The following is a 23,360-nucleotide window of genomic DNA, read 5'->3' as shown; positions in this document are numbered from 1 at the left end:
AATTATTAGTTCATAACCACAATTTAATTTTTTTTGTGTGATGTAACCACAAATTCACGGTTTTCAGATTTTTCCCCGAATGTTTTCTTGGTCGCTAACTATGGGCCTCATAAGAAACCTCAGAGTCACTCAGCGGGCGATGGAGAGAGCTATGCTGATCTCTTTATGTGATCAAATGTGATCAAAGCAGAAATGAGGAGATCCGTAGGAGAACTAGAGTAACCGACATAGCTCAACGGGTTGCGAAACTGAAGTGACAATGGGCAAGGCACATAGTTCGTAAAACCGATAAGACGTTTTGGGGTCCCAAGGTGATGGACTGGCGACCTCGCACCGGAAGACGCAGTGTTGGAAGACCCCCCCACTAGGTGGACGGACGACATCAGACGAGTCGCAGGGAGCCGCTGGATCAAGGCGGCGCAAGACCGTGGCGTGTGGAAGTCCCTACAAGAGACTTTATGTCCAGCAATGGACGTCTATCGGTTGATGATGATGATGATGATTCTTAGAATCCTTACATCATCCTCAGTGACAATCAGACACACAGTGACCAGATTTTGTGACAGGGCAATGGTGTTTTTTTTTGTCTTTGCTTGTTTCCAACTTTGCTTTCGTGGAATATTTTAAAAATATTGGGTTAACCGACCGTCAATCTTGACTAGTCGGAGAGGCATCAGAAAAAAGGCGAAAAAAAAACTACAGGTGCTTTACCTATTTGAAATTTCCGTATTGCGGAAGGAACAGTATCAAGTTGTTACAAACACACACACAAGCTAGCACAAACATACCGACACACGGCACGCACACGATACCAGAAAAAATGTGACGTTTTTGCACCCTCGGTCTTCCTACGGAAGTGCGAGAGGGACGAACTATATGCGAATTGTAAGTGCGAGAGGAACGCCATTCGTGGGAAACACAGGGGTGGCGATATCCCATACAATCGGTGAAGTGGGACGATATGTGAGGAATACATTCAGTTGGACCCCGCGCAGGGTTGCCACGCGCACTTAAAAAGTTTAAAATAGGTCAAAATGGACTTTTTTTAATCAAGTGCAAGTACTTCATTTTAATCAATACGAAACATTGTGGCTAATTCCGTTGTGCACAATCTCTAAACTAAACTATAATGGCACGTCTAAATCTATTGCTATCCCTTTCATAACGTTGCTTGCGGAAAAGGATGGCACTAGAGTTAGACCTGTTAATTTAGTTTAGTTTAGAGATTGTGTACAAGCGAATCGGCCTCAATATGAGCTTCGGGAATAACAAATACTCACGTATTTTGAGATATCGAAGGTGCGATACTTTATTCAGAAAACAAATAGAATAAATTCAATGGTTAGGTAAGGGTTAGGTACTCTTTTTTTAAATTTATTTTAATCCTCTTGATTTCATTATTTATTCTTATGCATATTTCTCTTGAAATATATTAGCTATATTTTAGGAATTTCAATTTATTTACTTCAACACTTCGAAACATTCGGAATGCCAAAAATGTACGTATCAATAACCCCTACCGGCCCACTTCTGATAACGAGTTTCTTCTCAGAATGAGAAGGATTTAGGCCATAGTCCACCACGCTGGTCAAGTCTGGATTAGCAGACTTCACACACCACTGAGAACATTATGGAGATTTCTCCGGCATACAGGTTTCCTCATGATTTTTTCCTTCACCGTTAACGCAAGTTAACGCTAAGTTTAATTACTTAAAAAAGTTAAAACTAAGAATCTGCTCAATCCCAAAAGATAAAGAAGAAGAAGATTATTATGTGTTGATAAATAAAGTTCCTTATTGAAACTAACATACACAAAATGAAAAACATTACCTTTCTTTCGGTGCAGCCGGGGTTTTTTTTTACTTATGGTGGCAACCCTATCTTCCACATGACATCTGCAGGGTCAGTTTTAATTGCCACGTAGTATCACCGGCGACACCTGTGCCGTTTATTGCTAATTTATTTCATTTCGAACCGTACTTTAACCGTTAACTTGTTGAAGCAGTGGAGGGTTAAATGGAAAATAGTTCGTTACGTTTTATCATTGCATTAACATATTAACTATCATACAAAATGTACTTCCGTGTTGTTCCACGTATGCTCTATTTTACATGGAACTTACAAAAATTTATATAAATAATATTCGATTTAGTCTGATTCGAATTTGAATACCTAACCAAGACATTTTGTAAACACGTGCTAGAAATTATTAATATCTGTGTCTGTGAGGGTTTTTTCCAGATATCTGTAAAAATATGTAAGTTATACCCTTAAAACTTTAAAACTACACATTTTTACAGAAACTCTGTGTAACTTTGAAACTAAATAAAATTACGAAAATCTGAGAAGCAAATTACGTTTGGTAGAAGAGCGGCGAATATCTAGACTTCTCTTATAATATTTTAAAATGATTATAAAAATGTAAAATAATGAGTGTACCTTACTGTACAAATAGAAATAAAAGTGAGTTTTAAATATTAAAAAAATAATTTAATTTTTCTCTTCGACAATCGCAAGCGACTTTGGTTTAACTATTTACAAAAATATACACAATCGTATCGTATGGATAGACGACAGTTTACATATACAGATATGCGTTAAAAATCACACACAATATACACAAAAATTAAAAAATAATTTCACAACCTTGTGCAATCACAAAATTACAGTTACCTTTCGTGATACATTTAATTTTTCCAACTTAACACCAAATAAGTTAGACACATTTAAAATCTGGGATTCGAACCCGTAACGAATATTTGTAAGTACGATGTGCTCGGAACTAATAAAATTGATGGCCTTTTGCAATGCCAGCTAAAATTTCAATTCTCTCTCTTATTAAATGGCATTTTTTTAAACTGTCTAATGAACCCACGAAACCTGATGATTTTAAAATAGCATGCTGATACAAATTATTTTTTCAAAATTTATAGATGGCGGCGCTAAAAACTCTTAGGTATAGTCTTTTTTAAATGGGTTCTTTTAAAGTTTTGCTAGTTTGGCTTGTCCTATTATGTATTCTGATGTTTCGCTAAATAAGCGATGAATCAAGTATTTTTAGTTTACGTCGTAAAAGTTGGAAAATACATTATATAAACATTAAAGCTTGGTTTTTGGTCCCAATATTTCTACATTTAGGATAAACTAACTTTATATACTATATTGGTATCACACAACTTATATTTTAAATATTTTATATCTAATTTTAACAGTCTTAAAATAAAAGTATGGGTTTTTAAATTAAACTCTTGAGATCTACACAACAATGGACATATTTTTGAAAGTGTACAAATTATAAGTAAATCGATTAGATAATAAAAATAGCTAAGATAAATTTATTTTATTTGTTACGGAACCGCCTACAGAATTACACTCTTAAATTTTACAGATCGCGGCAGAAGGTAATGTACATCGGCCTTTAGAATGACATTTCGGCTTTGTAGATGGTTGTCTCTGTCACTCATACCTATATGATGTTTTGTCGGTCTCAACGACACAGACAAGGCTCTACGAATCTGTTATCTCCTTCTAAAGGTCGATGTACATTACTTTCGGCCACGTACCGTATGTTATTCCTTGAGTTCTATAGGTCTCATCTCATGTAACTGCATTTACGGGCATTCAACCCCTCACTATTGAGAACGGACCTCCTTTCAGAATGAGAAGTTTCTAGCATGCTTCCCAGTGTGGATTGGCAGACTTCACACATCTTTATGGAGAACTTTCAGGCATGCAGGTTTCCTCACGATGTTTTCCTTCATCGTTAGAGCAAGTGATATTTAACAGCTTAAAACGTACATCATTCTGAAGAGTTAAAAGTGATCTTCGAGGCGAAGACCAGGAGGCAGACATCTTATCACTGCTTTTTTTCTTAGTTATTCTTTAAAAACATAATAGTTAAACAGATTTACCTATAATTTCTACCAACAAAATAATCAAAACTCTTGACTAAATTAATACGCTAACTCGGCCCCCCAAGGTCTGTATGGCTTCGAACTGTTCTGCGAGTACTGATGATGAGGCGGATGGTGAGGATACGGAGCTGGGTAATGGGGACCTGGGGGCGCGGCGTGACCAGGTGGTGCTGAGGGCCCTGGAGGTGCTGGCGGTGCTGGGGGGTAATGCGTGTAGCTCGGAGGTGCTGATAAAGGTGCTGCTATCGAAGGCACCGTTGCTACAGCGGTAGAAACGGGGGGATCCCTCAGTTCTGCATAACCATGTTGCGGTTGGGGTATTTGGGGTTGGGGTACTGCAGGGTACTGCGGGTACCCCCAGTTGGACTTGGACGCTAGCTCCCTCTGCGCCGCGAAGCATTGCAAGTGGCTCATGAGGCGCAGGCGCAATGGGTCCTGGATGTCCAGGCCTTCGCAGCTGACCAGGTATCTGGCTACTTCAGCGGCGCACTCCCTGAAGCCAATGCTGTGGTAGTCCATGGCGTAGCGTTGGGGGTCGTATGCGTAAGTATCCAAGCCTGGAAAGAACAACAAATTCCTTAGTTAAAAAAAAAAAAACATACTAGTTATGTATTTTACAGAGGTTAGTTGAGGTGGAGTTAAATTTTGTAATTTTAAGTTAAGGAAATGCCTTCACTGTAAGAATCACTACCCATGACTACCGTAATGTGTGTTTGTGTAGCTTTAAGTTTGTAATACTAGCTTATGCTCGCGACTTCGTCCGCGTAGACTACACAAACTTCAAACCAAAAATCCTTTCTTAGCGGATGCCTACGTCATAACTCATAATCGCTATCTGCATGCCAAATTTCAGTCCGATCCGTCCAGTAGTTTGAGCTGTGCGTTGATAGACCACTCAGTCAGTCAGTCGCCTTTTCCTTTTATATATTTAGATTTTCATTCAAAAAATGCACTATACATTTTTTTAAATTTGGCATTACTGATTTGATCGGCCGGTCAAGTACAAAAGGTGTACAGTATAAAACATCTACATTATCTTATTTTTGTAAGCTTTGTAGTCCTTACAACCCTCTGTTGCAAATTGTATAAAACGAAAGTGTAAGGGTTAAATTTAACCTTAAGGATAAAAATAAATTGTCCCGATGCAGATGCGTACGCTGAATAAAAAGTGCAATACAAAGAATCTTCTAAATTGAAGAAAACAAGAAAGCGCTATTCATATTACTCTCCCTTGGTAATTCTTACGCAACAAGTAGACAGAGACGGGGGGAGCATTGTAATGGAATGTGCAAAAGAGACAGAATTTACTAACGGGAGTTAGGGTTGCCAAAATCTTTTGAACGAAATTTAAAAAAATAAACAAAAACAAAAAAAAATTATTTAAGCTCATCAGTTTCATAACTACTATGGGCTTATGGTTATTTAAACTAAATAATGATGACATATTATGGATCCGAGACATGTCGCTAACTGGGCCTCATAAGAAAGCTCAGGGTCACTCAGCGGGCGATGGAGAGAGCTACGCTTGGAGTTTCTCTACGTGATCAAATTAGAAATGAGGAGATCCAATCGATTTGCTATTCAAATAAATATAATATAAGACCATATAAAAGCATACTACCTTATAAAGTTTCTAAAAAAATTATTTTCCTATACTTACTTAGTAAAATTGCTGAATAAGTATCCCAAACAAAATTGAAACTAAATCGGTACTTTTTAGGTAACTTATGTTTGACAACCATAACGAGTACCCCTTGTTTCCGGTGTTCTTCCGTGGGTAAAAAGTTTAATAACAGAATCCGCTATCGTGTGTATTGAATAAGGACTGCTTGTAAGGCGAGGGGTTGTACCGTGTTCTTACTACGAAGTCACTGGGCCACCGTGCACCGGGGCGAGGGGTTTGTAGGGTTGCTAGTAGGGACGGACCATTTCATATATAGCATGTGAAAAATCATATGAAAAGATTTTTCATATATAACACTTGCTATGCTACTTAAAGTAGCCTGTGAATAGTCACGAAGCACAATCTCACAATGTTAGAAAATTATTACATTTAATCCCGCTTTATTGTCTCAATTTATTGTAGTCGGTCATCGATCGGAGGCAAAGAGCGCGCGAGCGAGAACACTCGTATTTATTTGTGTCAGAAAGGGACAAGGGAAGGGGGAATGTGTCAGAACATTTAGTTTAAAATTTTCATCTTTCGTGAAAGCCAACCTGCGAAATATCAGAGCTATTGGTTTTGGTTAAAATTCTTAGTTAATGTAGCAAAAACTATTGTAAGTGCGAAAACTGAAAAATCACTTTCCGTGAAAAATCGCCTATAAAATCACTGTGAAGGAAATGAATAATTTCACCAAGTGAAAATTATTTAAAATAGCAATCATGCCCATCGCTAGTTGTTAGTAGGGGCCGTGAAGGACACAGGTTTGTATAAGATTGCATAAATTATCGCACAAGAAATGTGGCTCTTGTAGTTTCAAAGAAAAAAGCTTGAATAAGTTTTTTGTCAAAGAGATAGTCCAGAACTTTCTAAAGAATTTGGGGATATGTTTGATTTGCTTTTTGATATATTATTATGAATCATGATAGATCGAGTAAGTCGCTCTAAGGACTTCGTAATAATTTATTTGTTATCTTTACCAAAAGTCGTATAAGACTTCAAGATAAAATGTACCACTATTACCTATAATTTGTGAATCAGGTGGTAAGGGTCCGAACATTCGAAATACTTGATTTGTTTTCAATGTCACATAAAAATTCTGTTTTTTTTGTACTAGCATATCCTCACGACTTCGTCCGCATGGGCTACACAATTTTCGAACCCCTATTTTACCTCCTTAGGGGTTGAAATTTCGAAAATCCTTTCTGAGCAGATGTCTACGTCATAATTATAGCTATCCGAATGCCCCATTCGTCCAGTAGTTTGAGCTGTGTGTTGATAGATCAGTCAGTCAATCAGTTTTTCCTTTTATATATTTAAGACTAGATGATGCCCGCGACTTCATCAGCGTGGATTTAGGTTTTTAAAAACACCGTGGGAACTGTTTGATTTTCTGGGACAAAAAGTAGCCTATGTCCTTCCCCGGGACGCAAGCTATCTTTGTACTAAATTTCGTCAAAATCGGTTGAACGAATGGGCGTGAAATTCCAGCAGACAGACACACTTTCACATTGTGAGTGTAACGCTAATTTTCCTCTTTCACCCCCAACTAGCTTATTTTAGAGGATAGTAGTGACAATAATGATTTTTCGGATTTTCTATATGTATCAGCGTTTTTCAATTGTAACATAGATAAAATTGTTTATGTTTAATTTTTTTATAACAATTAGAACATCTGCAAGAAAATCTTTAATGCCTTTTTAATTTGACTTCCTAACATACTTTTTGAATACAAAATCCTTAAGTACAGGAAACTGCACAGGATATTTTCAAGCAGTCGTTTATCTGCCTCATTGTGCTATTTCTTCCCTTCCGTTTTTGGACTAGGCGTCGTTTTTTCTTGCCTTTTTTGTCTACAGGTGGGGCGCAACCCTTCTTGTACCCTTTTGCTTTCGGGTTGGAAGTAGATTCTGTCTATTTCCGCTTGTCACTGCTGACAATGAGCGCGTGATAGGGGGATGAGAATGTAGATTAGGTTGAACATTTTTGATTTTATTTGGTCATATCGTGATAGTGGTCGGGAATTTTAACATGCGTGTCTTTTTTGCGTGTTCTTTCTGACGAGATTGAGCATTTTTTATTTAAATTGTTTGTTTTTCAAGTTTTTAGAATTTCATTATTTATCTATGGACCTTTTTGGATGTTAATACCTGAGTATAAGTAGGTACCTACTTAGTTTATTTATGTGATGTTAAAATATTAATAAAATTGCTAGTGTTGACGTCACTAAAATGGCGGCCACGCGCATTAGTAATTTGCGGGACTTATAAAGTACAGACTAGAAGGATAATAAATAAGAAATTATTAATGAAATGAAAAACCGAAATAGCAGGATTTGTATGAGTTGTTCAATAATTAATTATAACTTTTACACCCCTAATCGACCTAAAATTAATAAAAAAAACTATTTTTACTCATTGAAGCTTTTCAAGTTCTCGTTTAAATAATAAAAAGAAAATACCTCCCTAAGCTATAATTTGTAAGTTAAATCTAGCATACGTTAATAATCCGTAGTATTTGCTCGGAGGGATGGCTGGCCCTCTGCCCTCTGTACTCCGCAGGGCTACTGCCAGTGAGATATGGTAGCGGGTTCGGTTCCCACGCCACCCCTGTTTGCTGAGCCGACTGGGGTCACTCGATAAAGTCATCTTTGGTTACGGATTTATTGAATGCGCTTAATGATTTGCTGGTGGTACACATATTATACCTACTGTTTGGCTTTTTATTTCATTTCATTTTGTTACTATAATTTTTTTAATTTTTAGGGTTAATCAATTTACCTAGGGTCAACAACAAAAAAATTTAAAGACCGACTTCCGAAACCACTACAAAGTAAAAAATAACTTCTGTTTCTACACGTGTATGTATGTTGAAGTCGGGCGAGCTTTAAGCTTTGATTTCCAGTTTCTTCTATTACGCTCGCCCGACTTCATACATTCATAAAGATACCTACACGTGTAGAAACAAAAGTTATTTTTTAATTTGTAGTGGTTTTGGAACATCACATCCCCTGTTGATGAAAAAAAATAATTGCAAACCAGTCCAGAAATCTCGCAAAAATCGATGTACCTACATACATTTAAAAAAACGGCCCGAATTGAGAACCACCTTTTTGGAAGTCGGTTAAAATCAGAAGTCGACACAAGACAAACCTTCCGAAACAGAAGTGAGAAGGGACAAAAAGTCAGATCGCATATCACTGGCGGCGAGCTATCGGCCACTTCCTGCCATGCGAGTTTTTCTAGCGCCAGGTGTCCGACCGACTCACTACCCGCTACCCGCTACCCGCTACCCGCTACCCGCTACCCTATACCTGGCCTAGTGGGCCTAGTAGATGTGGGCTATTGTGACCGGAGGTAATCGTTCTGATGCGGTTTTAAATACTTAATAGACTGCCTTTGAGGAAATAGTGACATATGGGACTATAATTTTTTTATGATAGTGTTTTACCGACACTTTAAGGAAACTAAATAATTTTTAAATATACTTAGATTAAATAAATTGTGTAAATAAATCTATAAAGAATGCATTATATTTCTAAAGTTCTATTGAAATTGGCGCGTTTGTTTACCTTGAATCTCCTAGGGTTATTGGTTTGACTCACAGACATTCAAGGGATTTTTTTTAAATCTTTTGTCAGTAGAATCTGCTTTCCAAACTGATAATAGAATCTTTAAAACGCTTCCGAGAAGGTCAAGCGGACTGATGGCGCAACGTTTGGACAGTGTTCGGGAAATGAGAAAAGTGCCTTTTGCTAGCTCAAAGGTGCTTGACGGCCGCATCAAGCTGCTTGAGCAAGCAAACCAAAACTACAGTACGCGGCCGAAAGTAATGTATATCGACCTGTAGAAGGAGATAGCAAATTTGTAGAGCACTGTCTCTGTCGTTGAAACCGATAAAACGTCATATAGGTACGTGTGACAGAGACAACGCTCTACAAAGCCGAAATGTCATTCTAATTTCTAAAGGTAGGTCCGATGTACATTACTTTCGGCCGCGTACTGAACGTGCATTATAACATAACTATTTATTAATTCCAAAAATATAAATTTAACAGTCGCTACTTTTTACATTTTTCAAAAATGAAACAGTGGGTCTCTGGGTATAGAAATCCAATGTGTTTTTCTTTACATAAAATATAATTATCTACTCTTCCTGTTTAAGCATAAAAACTAAAAAGTCGTTATTTAATAAAGCGTAAACCGCACAATTAGAGGACTAGCTAGGCTAACCATCCGATTCTTCCTTCCTGCGGTCGGTGACCTTTGGCTAAATTGCCGCAATCCCTGCGGTTTGACTCGCGGTCACCACCGACCCGCCGCCGGAAGCAACGTTGCTTTATTAATTTTGCAACACCCATCATATTAATTTAACTTGCGCAGGACTTTTTTACCGACGCAATTTTTTACGCTTGACTATGTTTTAAGCGACATTTGCTTTACTAATTTTTAGGGTTCTGTACCTCAAAAGGAAAATGGAACCCTTATAGGATCACTTTGTAGTCTGTCTGTCCGTTGTCTGTCAAGAAACTAGGCGCGATCGATTTTCTAGGGTAATTACCGTTGACCTATAATCATGGTAGGTAGGTAGGTCTTATAGCACAAGTAAAGGAATTAATCCGAAAACCGTGTATTTTTGATGACATCACAGAAAAAAAAATTAAAATTTGTTCATGAACAAATATTAGTAGTTAAAATTTTCAAAATTAGATAACTATACCAAGTGGGGTATCATATGAAAGGGCTTTACTTGTATATTCTAAAACAACTGACTCGCACTTGGCCGGTTTTTATATTTAAATAGGTTTGGTATATTAGATAGAATATTCAGAGTCACTCAGCGGACTATGAAGAGAGCTATGATTGGAGTTTCTCTACGTGACCAGATCAGAAATTAGGAGAACCAGAATAAACGATATAGCTAAACGAGATGCGAAGCTGAAGTGGCTATGAGTAGGGCACCTAGTTCGAAGAAACGAAAGACTTTGGGGTCCCATGGTACTAGAATGACGACCAGAGCGTTGGAAGACTCCCCATTATTAGGTGGACAGACGACATCAAACTATTACTAGTCGCAGGGAGCCGCTGGATTTAGGTGGCGCAAGACCATGGCAAGTGGAAGTCCCTACAAGAGACCGGTTGGCGGTTACTGATAATAATGATGATGATGATGATGATGATTAAATATATTTGGGATAATTAGGTATATTAATAGCGTCACTATTTAAATACAATTCCCATTCAAAGGGGTAAGGCTGTCAGCTGTCAGCATCTTGGGTACAATGCCTCGCTCGCTGCTCTGTGCGTGCCCGGGATCGAACCCCCGACCTTCGATTAGAAGGCTTAACGGAACGCTTAAACGGTGAAGGAAAATATCGTGAGGAAACCTGCATGCCTGAGAGTTTTCCATAATGTTCTCAAAGGTGTGTGAAGTCTACCAATCCGCACATGGCCAGCGTGATAGTCTATGGCCAAACCCTTCTCACTCTGAGAGGAGACCCGTGCTCTGTAGTGAGCCGGCGATGGGTTGATCATGATGATGATGATTATACCTTCCAAAATAAAGTCTAAATTCCCAGTTGGTATATTACATTAATCACATCCGTGTATCCATTACACGCTACGACTAACATTATCATAGTCTGAGCATTTCATTTTAAACTCTATCACCTCAAACATAAAGTGTACAGTACAAGATGTAGACCTCGTTGCACCAACACCTGTCGGAGCCGGAAATGCGTGGGAATGGATCTGTGACATATTGATAAGATGATAACGACCCTCGTGTGTGCAAACTGCCGATCTGACCGGCGCGCGGCGCGCGGCGCAGTGCACATGTGCGGAAATCTAAAGGTGAATGACGATGTTGAGTGTTTTACGTTTATTTTTTCAATCCATATCCTCACTAATCTAAATATGTAAAAGGAAAAGGACTGACTGACTAAATGACTGACTGATCTATCAACGCACAGCTCAAACGGACGGATCGGGCTGAAATTACTTAGGTACAATGTATTTCATACTGAGTAATCAGTACCTACCCTTATTATAAATGCGAAAGTGTGTTTGTTTGTTGGTTTGTTGGTTTGTCCTTCAATCAAGTCGCAACGGTGCAATGTATTGTATTGATGTGATTTTTTGCATATAGACTAAAGATAAAGACCTGGAGAGTGCCATAGGCTATTTTTATTCCGGAAAATCGGTACTAGTGGTATTTAAAAATGGAAATCCGTTTTTAAAATCTAGAAACCGTGGGTTTTTATTTTTTACTAAACCGGAAAGCAAAACGAACAGTAAAATAGACTATACTTTTGACTTTTAGCAATTTGAGATTTTTTGCGGAACCGTAACGGTTTTTTTTGTTAATTTGTAGAAAACGGAAATGAATTGATTCTTTAGGAAACGTACAAATGACAGGATAAACGCGGTCCTAACGGTTAAGTAGGTTCTATTCAATGCATAACTGTAAAATTTTGCGTAAAGGAAAGATTCAAAGATTCAAAGATTCAAAGATTCTTTATTTGCGGAAACATTTTACAACGAGATGTTATTACATAAAATTGTCCAGTAGAAATGTTTCGCCTTAAATATTAAGCATGCAAAACAATTAGTAAACCTAGTAAAACAATAACTATAAGTAATTTGACGCACGTTGTCTTTGTCTATGTTAAAATTCAAAATTTAAAAATGTCTAAGTTGAAAAAAATTCGTTAATGTTATATAATGTCTTGTCTATTGAAAAATCATGCAATTTATTCTTAAATTTATTTATATTATTACATTTCCTTATCTCCCCTGGTATCTTATTATATATCTTTACCGCCATGACACAAACACTTTTGTTAAGGAATGAGGTTTTGTGAGTGGGAAACCGAAATCTGTCTTTACAGCGTTCTCGGTTAATTCGAACATACACATATTTTATTTGGTATTTTTTGTAATGAAAACTTCGTTGGGCGCGTTGGGCGATTTTGGGGCGGGTAAAAACTTTAAGGTTTCTCACCGACATGCTAATGTTAATTGTAGTAGTTAGTTTATCCTGAAAGGGTAGGTATGGCAGATTCATTAAACCCATGCCCTGATTGGTTTCTACTACTGGAACGCTGAATCGCTTGGCGGCACGACTTTGCCGGTAGCGTAGCCGAAGCCTCCCACCACACCTCCTGACACTTTAAGCACAACCTTAAAGTACACCTACATAAATTAAAAGAGGAGCTGGCGAACAAAACGGTATAATTGCACGAAATATTTTTTTACAGGAGGAATAAAAAACTTAATTTATAGCTGTAAAGTATTTTAGTTGTAGCGTTTTGATCAAAATCACAAACTTTGGACTCAATCCCGCTATCCCGCACTGGGATAGCGCGGGGGCTGTGCGGGTGTGCGGGGCGTTTCCTCCCCGATTGCCTTCTCGACTTGTCGCGTACTTTTTTTTTAAAGAATATTAGCCAAGTTTATCATGCTGACTAATATTCTCCTCTTCCCCTCCAATTAAGCGTAAAGCTTGTGCTAGGAGTAGGTACGACAATTATTAGTGCAACCGATGGGGTTTGAACCGGCGACCTTTCGGTTTTCAGTCCGCTCCTTTAACCGTTGAGCTATCGAGGCTCTAATATTGGCCAGAAGTGTAATTATGGCGTTTTGTTCGCCACCTCCTCAAATGATTTCGGCTTGGATTATACCTTTAGCATGCAGCATCTTGAGATGGTCGACAGTGAGCTGCAGGATCTCTGCCTTCTCCAGCTTGGCGCTGCCTTGCTTCTCGCACGCCGCCGGCACCAGCCTCTTGAGCTCAGTCAGCGACGTGTTGATTCTGTCTCTTCTCTTCTTCTCTATGACGCCGCGTCGTCTCTTGCGCGTCATGAGCTGGCAGGAGTCGCCGCCTGGAGACCTGGTCAATCAAACAGGAACAATAAGGAAGACGCTCAGTTAAAGTCGAAATGCAGAAGAAAACCGAGAGCGAGTCAGACTCGCGCATTTTACTTACTTAGGTTACTCGGGTATTTTTTTCGACATCTTGCACGATAAATCAAAAACTACTATGCATAAAAAATAAATGAAAATCTGTTTTAGAATGTACAAGTAAAGCCCTTTCATATGTATAGTTATCTAACACATTTTAATTTTTTTAATGATGTAACCACAAATTCACGGTTTTCGGTTTTTTTCCTTAACTTGTGCTAGAAGATCTACCTACCTGCCAAATTCTATGATTCTAGATCAGCGGAAAGAACCCTTTAGGTTTTCTTGACAGACACGACAGACGGACAGACGGACAACGAAATGATTCTATTAAGGTTCCTTTTTTCCTTTTGAGGTACGGAATATTAAAAACTGTGGCTTTAAAAATATGAAAGGATCTTAAATTTAGTTTTAGCATCTCAACTCAAGAATCGGACGGAGTTCGTTAAAGTTTATTTGAATGCAGTATAGAGTTGTTTGTAAAGTAAAGGTTATAACTTTCTTTTGAACCGCGATAGTACCAACTACCGCCGTCATTTGACTTTTGACCTTTATACCACATCAAAAGTTGAACCGTGTCCTTTATATTTACATTCGTGCCGAATGTTTCTGCTAAATTAATTTGAAATGGCGTCCTACGATTCACTACTTATAATTAGAAAAATTGCGTCATACTTTCGAAAAATTCACGATCGTCATTATGATCGACCCATCGCCAGCCCACTACTGAGAACGGGTCTCAGAATGAGAAGGGTTATTTAGGCCATAGGCTGCCACGCTGATCCAGTACGGATTGGCAGACTTCACACACCTTTTAGACAATTATTATGAAGAATTCTTAGCCATCTATACTTCTTCACGAGGAATATGATTATGAATTCATATAAAAATCAATAAGTATAAGTTTTTTTTTATAAACTTTTTAAAAGAAAAATAAAGGAAACCTAGTCGTGACTCGTAATAGCTATTTCGTAGACCAGCTACGCGCGTAGCAACCGCCTACGCTACGCAACAGAGCTTTTGCTTTTTGCCGACTACAAAAACCACCAGACAAAAACGGTAGGTTAGTCAGCATTTCGACGAGTATTTTTTTCTTATTAGAATCTTATTTGAATGCCTAATGAAAATACTTATGTTATTTTATAGTTAAATAATATGGACTTATTACATTGTACCATAATGACATAATCATTCCTTTAAAAGCACAAAAACACTAAAGCTCTGCTTTGGATGGCTAAAATCCTGAGGCTACCAAGTACCATGATAAAAACTATAAAAGAAATAGCTTGCATACTTCAGAAGCACTCTACAAAGGGATATTTAGACTAACTACATTTAACTACTGTGTGCAAGAAATATTTTAGCCTGAATTCCTAACATTATGATGTCGGCCACGAGTAAATACTTTTCATATTGCGACGGTCAGCGTTACTAGTACACGTGTAGTTTATACATTAATATACTAGTATATAGTATTATATACTAGCTTTTGCTCGCGACTTTATTTCCATTAAGTTTTCAAAAATCCTTTCTCAGCGGATGTCTACGTCATAAATAGCTATCTGCATGTCTTTCAGTCCGATACGTCGAGTAGTTAGTCAGTCAGTCGCCTTTTTTTATATATTATTTTGAATTTAAATTACGTATGCCACACCGACATAGGTATGCCACGGACGTCGGACATCAGCGCAGGAGGAATAAAGGCTGCAAAAAAATAAAAAATACTTACGTCGCGTCTTTACTACTCTCTTCAGAAAAGGCATCATCCTCACTTTCAGAATGAGTCCTCTTAGTTCTTTGTACGGGAGCCGCTACAGTCGGCGCAGGGGGCCCCCAGCCGTACTGAGGGGCCCACTGGGGCCCCTGGGATTGAGGCTGCTGGTGAGCACTGGGCTCCATGTGTCTCTGATACTCCATCATTTATATAAAATTTCCAAAACTTGAAAATACGTTCACTTTTCATTCACTTTTTTTTCGACTAAAGTTTGGTTTTCACTTTTTACGGAATAACATTTATTTGTCACATCGTTGAATCAGTTTAATAGACGTGTTTTTCACTTCCTTTTCACTTTTAAATGCAGGTGGAAAAAAGTGATTGAGTTTTCACGCCGATTGTGTCCGATGCGGAAAATTGATGAAAATTTTCACTGCTCAACCGTTGTTGAAATGTCACATTATTATGGTTCTGTAGAGAAATATGTTCACTTAGAATGGACTAGACCGTCATAATATTATGCCAATGTTTTTCACTTTTCCCAAAATCACAAATAGTTTTTCACTTTTTCTGAAAATATTTTATTTTTCACTTTATTAGTTTTATGAAAAATCGATTACTAAAACTGAGTGAAAAAGCTCATAAAGCATGATCTAATTAAACAATTAAGTAAACAAGTGTGTATGCGTCTTAGAAATTGCAGGAACTTGTTGAACGCAATGCGCATGCGTGGCACACGTGCGCGCGCGTCGACCGCCGGCCGCGGAGTGTGCTGCCGCGTGCCCCGGCGCCTGGCCGCCTCCCAGCCCTGTGGCGACCATGCTTTATATCCCGCCAACATAGTACTACCACAAAAACACACCATATGTAACTTTATTGCCAAGTGTTAAGGTGTTATTGCTCGCAGTAGAACTTTGTAATTTTTTGTGCAAACAATTTTGTTATTACAGTTAAACGCTGCGATTTTGAGCTATATCCGTATAATTATAGAGTTTATAGTGACTGCAATATAAGATCAAATAGGGTTGACAATCTCTAGTAAGTTTGTTCTAAAGTTAATCACAGGAATATAAACGGTATAAGTATGGAGATAGGGGTGATAAAGGGGTGTTTTTTTGGATTTAATATTTTTGAAAAGGCCGCGTGTCGGACGCACGGTGGAAGCGGCGTCAATTAGGAAACGCAATTTCATTGAACGAAGGCTATTGTCTGTGGAAGGCTCAGGGATATGTGGAGATGGGACACGCTTGCTGGCTATTGTGAAATTTAATTCGCAGCATTTTGATTAATTTATGATGAAGTTGTGCAAAGGGAACTTTACTTTTATCTTTTTGGTCTGCAATTTTCTTTCGATACAAACAAATTAGGTATACCTAGGTAGATAGGTACTTACTTATCTATAATACCTACTGTAGAAGACTGTATAGGTCTAGGAATTAGTTGACCGAAAGGAAGTAGGTACAGGAAAAATAAAACAAAGTCTCTCTACTTAACACTTTCTTAGCTACCACTACCCATATGCGAAAGTGTGTTGGTTTATTGGTTTATCCTTCCATCTTCAATCACGTCGCAATGGTGCAACGGATTGACGTGATTTTGTGCATGGATTCAGGTACAGACCTAAAGAGTGACATCGGCTTTTTATCCCGGAGAATCAAAGAGTTCCTACGGGATTTTTAAAAACCTAAATCCACACGGACAAAGTCGCGGGCATCAGCTAGTATTATATAAAATCTTTACAAATAAACTTAGATTTGCGGTATGGAATAAAAGGGATTTGTTTTTAAGTTGCTAGATCAATTATTGATACCAATATACCTACCTATACTAACCTACCTATTACTTTTATTTCCAAGCTACGGGTCCCTCGAAGACGAGTCTGGCTCGCATTTGACCGGCTTTCTAGGGTTCCGCACCCGTAGGGTGTCAACGGGACCTAACTACCTACCTAACCTACCTACCTATACTTAACCTACTAAGGCTCCGCTACCCGTCCGTTCGTCCATCTATCTGTCTGTCAGCGGGCTGTATCTTGTGAACCGATAAGGTAGACAGATAATGTATTTCTATCTTCTTTTTGTACCTATTCTACTGCCTTTATAACCTCTCGCACTGCCAAGGGTCACTGGTAGAGATCTCTCATAGAGATAAGTGTTTCCCTGTCCACTTTTGCTCTCTTTTCCTCTTTACTGTAAATGTTTTTGGTACAAATAAAAATAAATAAATGATATAAAAATTTAAAAAAATGAAAATGAAAATGAAAAATATTTATTTAACAAAACAGTTTTGTCAATTAATTCTTGTATGATGGTACGGAACCCTTCGTGTACGAGTCCGACTCGCGCTTGACCGATTTTTTTTAACTGGTTATACTTATACCTAGGTACATAACTTTTTGAGAATAAACCCAACTTCGAAAAAAATCAGTGACGAAACAGCTGATTTTACGCATTTTCACACGGCTTTAAAAATCGTCTGACTCACAAAAGCGTCATGAGCGATTTTTCGACCACCTTAATCCTATAAGATTTGCTATAAAAGGGAAATAATCCTTGCTTTATTACACGCCTCTTGTTCTGTACGTGATCCTATTTGTCGAAGAGCTTTCACAGCGACTGAAGACGTATAATAATACAAAGTTAGCGACAATAAGTCTGATTTTTTGCTAAAAGTCTTTTTAATAACCTTAGACAGGAATCTTGTTATTTTCAGCATATAAGTAATACATAATACATTACATAAAGAATCTTTTTATTTTTATTCATATTGTTAAGAGGTGCTCGAGCTTTTTTTAGTGGTAGATTCTTACCTTTTTTTATAGATAGATAGATACCTAACCTAAGTAAGTCAGTAGGTATATTATTTTCCGTCAATGCGCATTTTAAGCGAACTAGGCTAGGGCATCGGCATAACTGTGATATCGCCTGATGATGAGTGATCTAAGATGGAAGCACGCCAAACGAATGTCTAAACGCCTTCCAGGTTAGCTCGAAAATCCCTAATTTTCTACATAGCATTGACAAAGATAAGCTTACGTACCTAATCCATACTTAATATTACAACAATTTATCCGATTTTGATGAAATTTGGTACAGAGATAGCTTGCATCCCGGAAATCGACATAGGCATTATATCCCGGAAAATCAAAACGTTCCCACGGGATTTTTAAAAAACCTATCTAGTAACTAATAAGCTATTTTCCTAGCGATCACACTAATCATCATACTAATATTATAAAGGCAAAAGTTTGTAGGTGTGTCATGTGTGTGTGTGTATGTTTGTTACTCTTTCACGCAAAAACTACTAAGAAGATTTGGCTGAAATTCGAAATGGAAATAGCTTTAAATACCTTCCCTGACTTAACACTTTATCCCGAAAAATCAAAGTTTTCCCATGAGACAGTAAAAGTTTAAACCTATATCCACGTGGACGAAGTCGCGGGTATCATCTAGTCGTATACATATTAAAAAATATTTAATATCAAGTATATCAACCATCGATGTGAAAAAATGTAGATGCCTACAGACTGCCTTGAAATACGAGCAACCTTAAAACAGATATGAAAAAGCCACAAAATAAATAACAGACAAAATACTGGCCTCAGGCTGAATGAAGCCTATTTACAAACAAGACAATCCATTAAATCAGCAAATAATTATACAAATAACCTCAAAACTTCCCACAGCTTAGAATAAACACAACAGTTCATCAAAAGTTTATTTTTATACAAAATAGAAGCACTTGAGTTGTATTTTGTGTAACACAAAAGTTCAAAAGTTCTTTTTACGTTTCGCGCACAATGGTAGGTAGGTCCTGCTAACAATGGTGGTAGGCACCTGCCACGGGACCCTGGGGTCTTATTCTCACGCCTACAAAAAAACGGGTTAATCTTTGAAGTCGAAAACCCGATGTTTTTTGGTTTAAGTAAATTTTTTTCGGGGGTCGCTTTTTGGAGACATATTGAAAGAAAAACTATTGATGTGAAGTAGGTAGGTTTCGTAGGTACTTCTTCAAAGCCATTTTTGCCGCTGTAATTATAGAGTACCTACCTCATTCGAATTTCATACCTACTTGTATTGCTTTATCTTAATCGCAAGGAAATAAATGCTGGAGAGATCTTCATAAAGGCGATTTTAGAAATGAATTATTTTTTGTAAATTTTCATGTAGGCTACTGTGTATGTGTGTATGTATGTGTAATACGCGTCAGTTCGAGATGGGAATCGGTAAGGGAACGCCCCGCACACCTGCACACAGTGGCGTGCACAGTGTTTGAAGGCAGGGTAAGCATTAGTTAGGTAGGAATCTGTTTACGGACAGGTCATAATGAAAAATATGCATTGATCTATTACAACTAGGGTAAGCAGTGCATTTATGCCTCTATGACCTGCACGCCACTGCCTGCACAAGCCCACGCGTTAACCCGGTGCGGGCGACGTGCGTGACGTCCCCCTGCCTCATACATCTCAATTGCTATCTCAACCTGTCGCAGACTATAACTACCTATAAATACAGTTAGATTATTTATTCCACTATAACTCGCACATAGCTCGGCACAGATAGACGTTGGGGTCCCAAGGTGCTGGAATGGCCTCGCACCGGAAGACGCAGTGTTGGAAGACCTCCCATCTAGGTGGACGGACGACATCAGACGAGTTGCAGGGAGCGGCGCAAGACCGTGGCGTGTAGAAGTCCCTACAAGAGACCTATGTCCAGCTGTGGACGTCTATCGGTTGATGATGATGACCATAACTCAGCTTTCATCATCAGTATTTCTAGTGCGAATAGTTATGTTATTATTACCTAAGTGCCCAATACAATACCCTTGTCGATTAGTCAACACCACTAAATGTCACCAAGCAAATATGCTCTATGAAAAAACATTATCATATTATGTTGCAATATTACCAATATACTAATGACACCATTATAATCTTTATTACGTTACAATAGCATATATTTCGGGTCAAACGAAGTGTAGTTAAGTTGGTAGATAGTCAGTTCCCGTGTGAACGAGGGGTAAACGGGGGCGATACGGTATACGGGGGTGGGTTCTTGGATTTCGATTGCCTTTGTTTTCTAAATGCTTTGGGAAAGTTTGTGGGAAAAATTTACTGTTACAAGTCCCGCAAATTGCTAATGCGTGTGGCCGCCACTAGACTGAAGTTTCGAGCTAATGGTGTATTTGGCAATATTTTTATTTCGGCTGACGTCAAAACAAAATGACATCATTTCGATGTTAATGAGACATGGTTCCAGCATAATAGCAATTTGCGGGACTTATACGTTGGTATAGGACGTAGTTACAGCCTAATTTTAATTATTAGTTCGCAAGTAGTTATAGTGGAAGTATAATAGATTTTTATTCAAATAAACTTTTACAAAGTGCTTTTGAATCGTCAACTAGTTTAGATTACCACTGGTTCGGAATGCCGTCCCTACCGAGATCGATAAGAACCAGCAAGAAACTCAGCGGATGCTCTTTTCAAGTGATCAATTTACAATATTATTATACCATACTGTACAAGCAATTGCAGCCCCGCGCATTGCTGGAGCGAGTCAAATCCAAGCTTTCTTATCATTTACATAGTCTTCGACTGTATAAGAGCATACTTTTAATAGATTTTTTAAACTTGTGTACAAACACATTAGTTTCTTACCCTCTAACAAATAGACGTGGAATAGCGGTGGAATAGTAATACTCTGTTTTGTCCTTTTCCTTCAAATTTCAAATTACTGATGACAGAGAAAGATAAAATAAAGTTTTACTATTTTTTATTTATAGGAAAACACACAATACAGTCATGCCGTCCCTACCGAGATCGATATGAACCAGCAAGAAACTCAGCGGATGCGCTTTTCAAGAGATCAATTTACAATATTATTATAGCATACTGTTCAAGCAATTGCAGCCCCGTGCATTGCTGGAGCGAGTCAAATCCAAGCTTTCTTATCATTTACATAGTCTTCGATTGTATATTAAGTATGCTCTTTTTGCCGCCGGGAGACATGACCGAAGAACTTTAAAATTATTCGCACGAGTCGAAAACAAGAGATCACCTGCCTCTACAATCAACTGATCGCCCCCTCACTCGTGCAGTATACAGACGGACTTGACTACTCGCTATAGTGTGTGAAAGGAGCGGCGCACGCGCTCACACGCGCGGCGCACGCGACTGCGCCGCGCACTGGATGGGGGAGGCAATGCGCCGTCAAATATCGACGACCGATTAAATATTATTGCGATGGGGAGATTCTACTTTTTGCTTTGAAGTATACCTACTTCTTTTCCTAATGGTATAATCATCATCATCATAACCAGCCCATTCATCGCTGGTTCACTACAGATTACGGGTCTCCTCTCAGAGTGAGAAGGGTTTTGGCCATAGTCTACCACGCTGGCCAAGTGCGGATTGGTAGACGTCACACAACTTTGAGAACAGCTGCGCGATTGCGGTAGAATGACAGCTACAATGTGACGATCGCAATCACCTCTAATTGGTTGACGCTCGCTCACTATTGGCTACAATGCATTGTTGTAACAAGAATCGCACAAATTCAGCCAATCACAACAATTGAGATTGTAATAATGATTGATGCAGGTTTTACGAAATCGACCTACAGGTCTCCTCTTAGAGTGAGGAGGGTTTTGGCGATAATCTAGCACGCTGGCCAAGTGCGGATTGGTAGACTTCACACACCTTTGAGAACAGGAGAACTATCAGGCATGCAAGTTCCCTCACGATGTTTTCCTTCATAGTTAAAGCAAATGAAATTTAATTAGATACCTACTTAAAACGCACAAAATTCCGAAAAGTTAGAGGTGCGTGTCCGGGATCGAACCCCCGTAGGAGGCAGACATCCTAACCACTAGGCTATCACAGCTTAAAATAAAATAATAAGCCGGCCTTATATTGTAAAACTTGATTCCTTTTCAATCTATATTATAGTCAACTAGATAATGCCCACGATTTCGTTAAAAATCACATAGCGACTCTTCTATTTTTAGGGTTCCGTCCTCAAAAGGAAAAAGAACCCTTATCGGATCACTTTGTTGTCTGTCGGTCTGTCAAGAAACCTACAGGGTACTTCCCGTTGACCTAGAATCATGAATTTTGGCAGGTAGGTAGGTCTTACAGCAGATTCGGGGAAAAATCTGAAAATCGTAAATTTGTGGTTACATCACACAAAAAAATCGTGGTCATGAACTAATAATTAGTATTTTAAATTTTCGAAGTAAGATGACTATATCAAGTGGGGTATCATAATGAAAGGTCTTCACCTGTGCATTCTAAAACAGATTTTTATGCATCATACTTTTAAATGATCGTGCGAAGTGTCGGAAAAATATACGACTGTAGTACAGAACCCTCGTTGCGCGAGCCTGACTCGCACTTGGCCGGTTTTCGTCTATCTCTCTAAGTAAGCTTGGCATCTCTGAACCTTTCTCGTGACTTCATCTCCGTGGATTTAGGGTTTGATTTACTAAGACAAAAAGTAGCCTACCTATTTTTTGCCCGGTTATAGAAGGGGGCTAACTTGGAAGGGGTCATCATCATGATCAACCCATCACCGGCTCACTACAGAGCGCGGGTCTCCTCTCAGAGTGAGAAGGGTTTTGACCATAGTCTACCACGCTGGCCATGTGCGGATTGGTAGACTTCACACACTTTGAGAACATTATGGAGAACTCTCAGGCATGCAGGTTTCCTCACGATGTTTTCCTTCACCGTTAAAGCAAGTGATATTTAATTAATTAAAACGCACATAATTCCGAAAAGTTAGAATTGCGTGCCCGGGATCGAACCTCCGACCTCCGATTAGAAGGCGGACGTCCTAACCACTAGGCTATCACTGCTTAACTCTTTACCACTGGGAAGGGGTAAGGCAGTTTTATTAAACCCGGACCCCGGTATATCGTTAAATCTCGGTTTCTATACGGCATCGTACCGGACCGGCTACCGGCATCGACCAGAACGGCTTTGCTGGATTTGACAATTAATTATAAATTTCGAAATTTCTCCTACCGGGAATCGAACCCAAGAACTCCCATTGATAACGCCACAGTGCTCACTACTGCGCCAGGGAGGTCGTCAGATAAGTTCTAGA

General features: G+C 38.6%; 2 protein-coding genes across 2 annotated transcripts in view; both read right to left on the bottom strand.

Annotated features, from left to right (window-relative positions):
• The window catches only part of LOC138404240 (uncharacterized), a 126,354-nt gene that overhangs the window by 101,500 nt on the left and 1,494 nt on the right, over positions 1–23,360 (bottom strand). The window lies entirely within an intron of this gene.
• On the bottom strand, positions 2,649–16,042 carry Hey (Hairy/E(spl)-related with YRPW motif). The gene is made up of 3 exons (XM_034978032.2): positions 15,268–16,042; positions 13,259–13,467; positions 2,649–4,471 (listed from the first exon to the last, which is right to left on the bottom strand). Exons 1-3 carry the CDS (start codon positions 15,456–15,458, stop codon positions 3,954–3,956), a joined length of 918 nt encoding a protein of 305 aa, XP_034833923.2. The 5' UTR covers positions 15,459–16,042; the 3' UTR covers positions 2,649–3,953.

Source organism: Maniola hyperantus, chromosome 2 (assembly GCF_902806685.2).
Source record: "Maniola hyperantus chromosome 2, iAphHyp1.2, whole genome shotgun sequence".
In the NCBI taxonomy this organism is placed as follows: Eukaryota; Metazoa; Arthropoda; class Insecta; order Lepidoptera; family Nymphalidae; genus Maniola; species Maniola hyperantus.
This window is presented reverse-complemented; position numbering and strand designations above follow the sequence as displayed.

What these genes read in the sequence shown, in the direction of transcription:
- Hey (XM_034978032.2), bottom strand. Translation starts at nt 15,458, where the DNA reads ATGATGGAGTATCAGAGACACATGGAGCCCAGTGCTCACCAGCAGCCT. An exon ending in GAGAGTAGTAAAGACGCGAC is followed by an intron (nt 13,468 to 15,267) that starts GTAAGTATTTTT and finishes TTGATTGACCAG; the next exon opens with GTCTCCAGGCGGCGACTCCT. An exon ending in CAAGATGCTGCATGCTAAAG is followed by an intron (nt 4,472 to 13,258) that starts GTATAATCCAAG and finishes TGTTCTTTCCAG; the next exon opens with GCTTGGATACTTACGCATAC.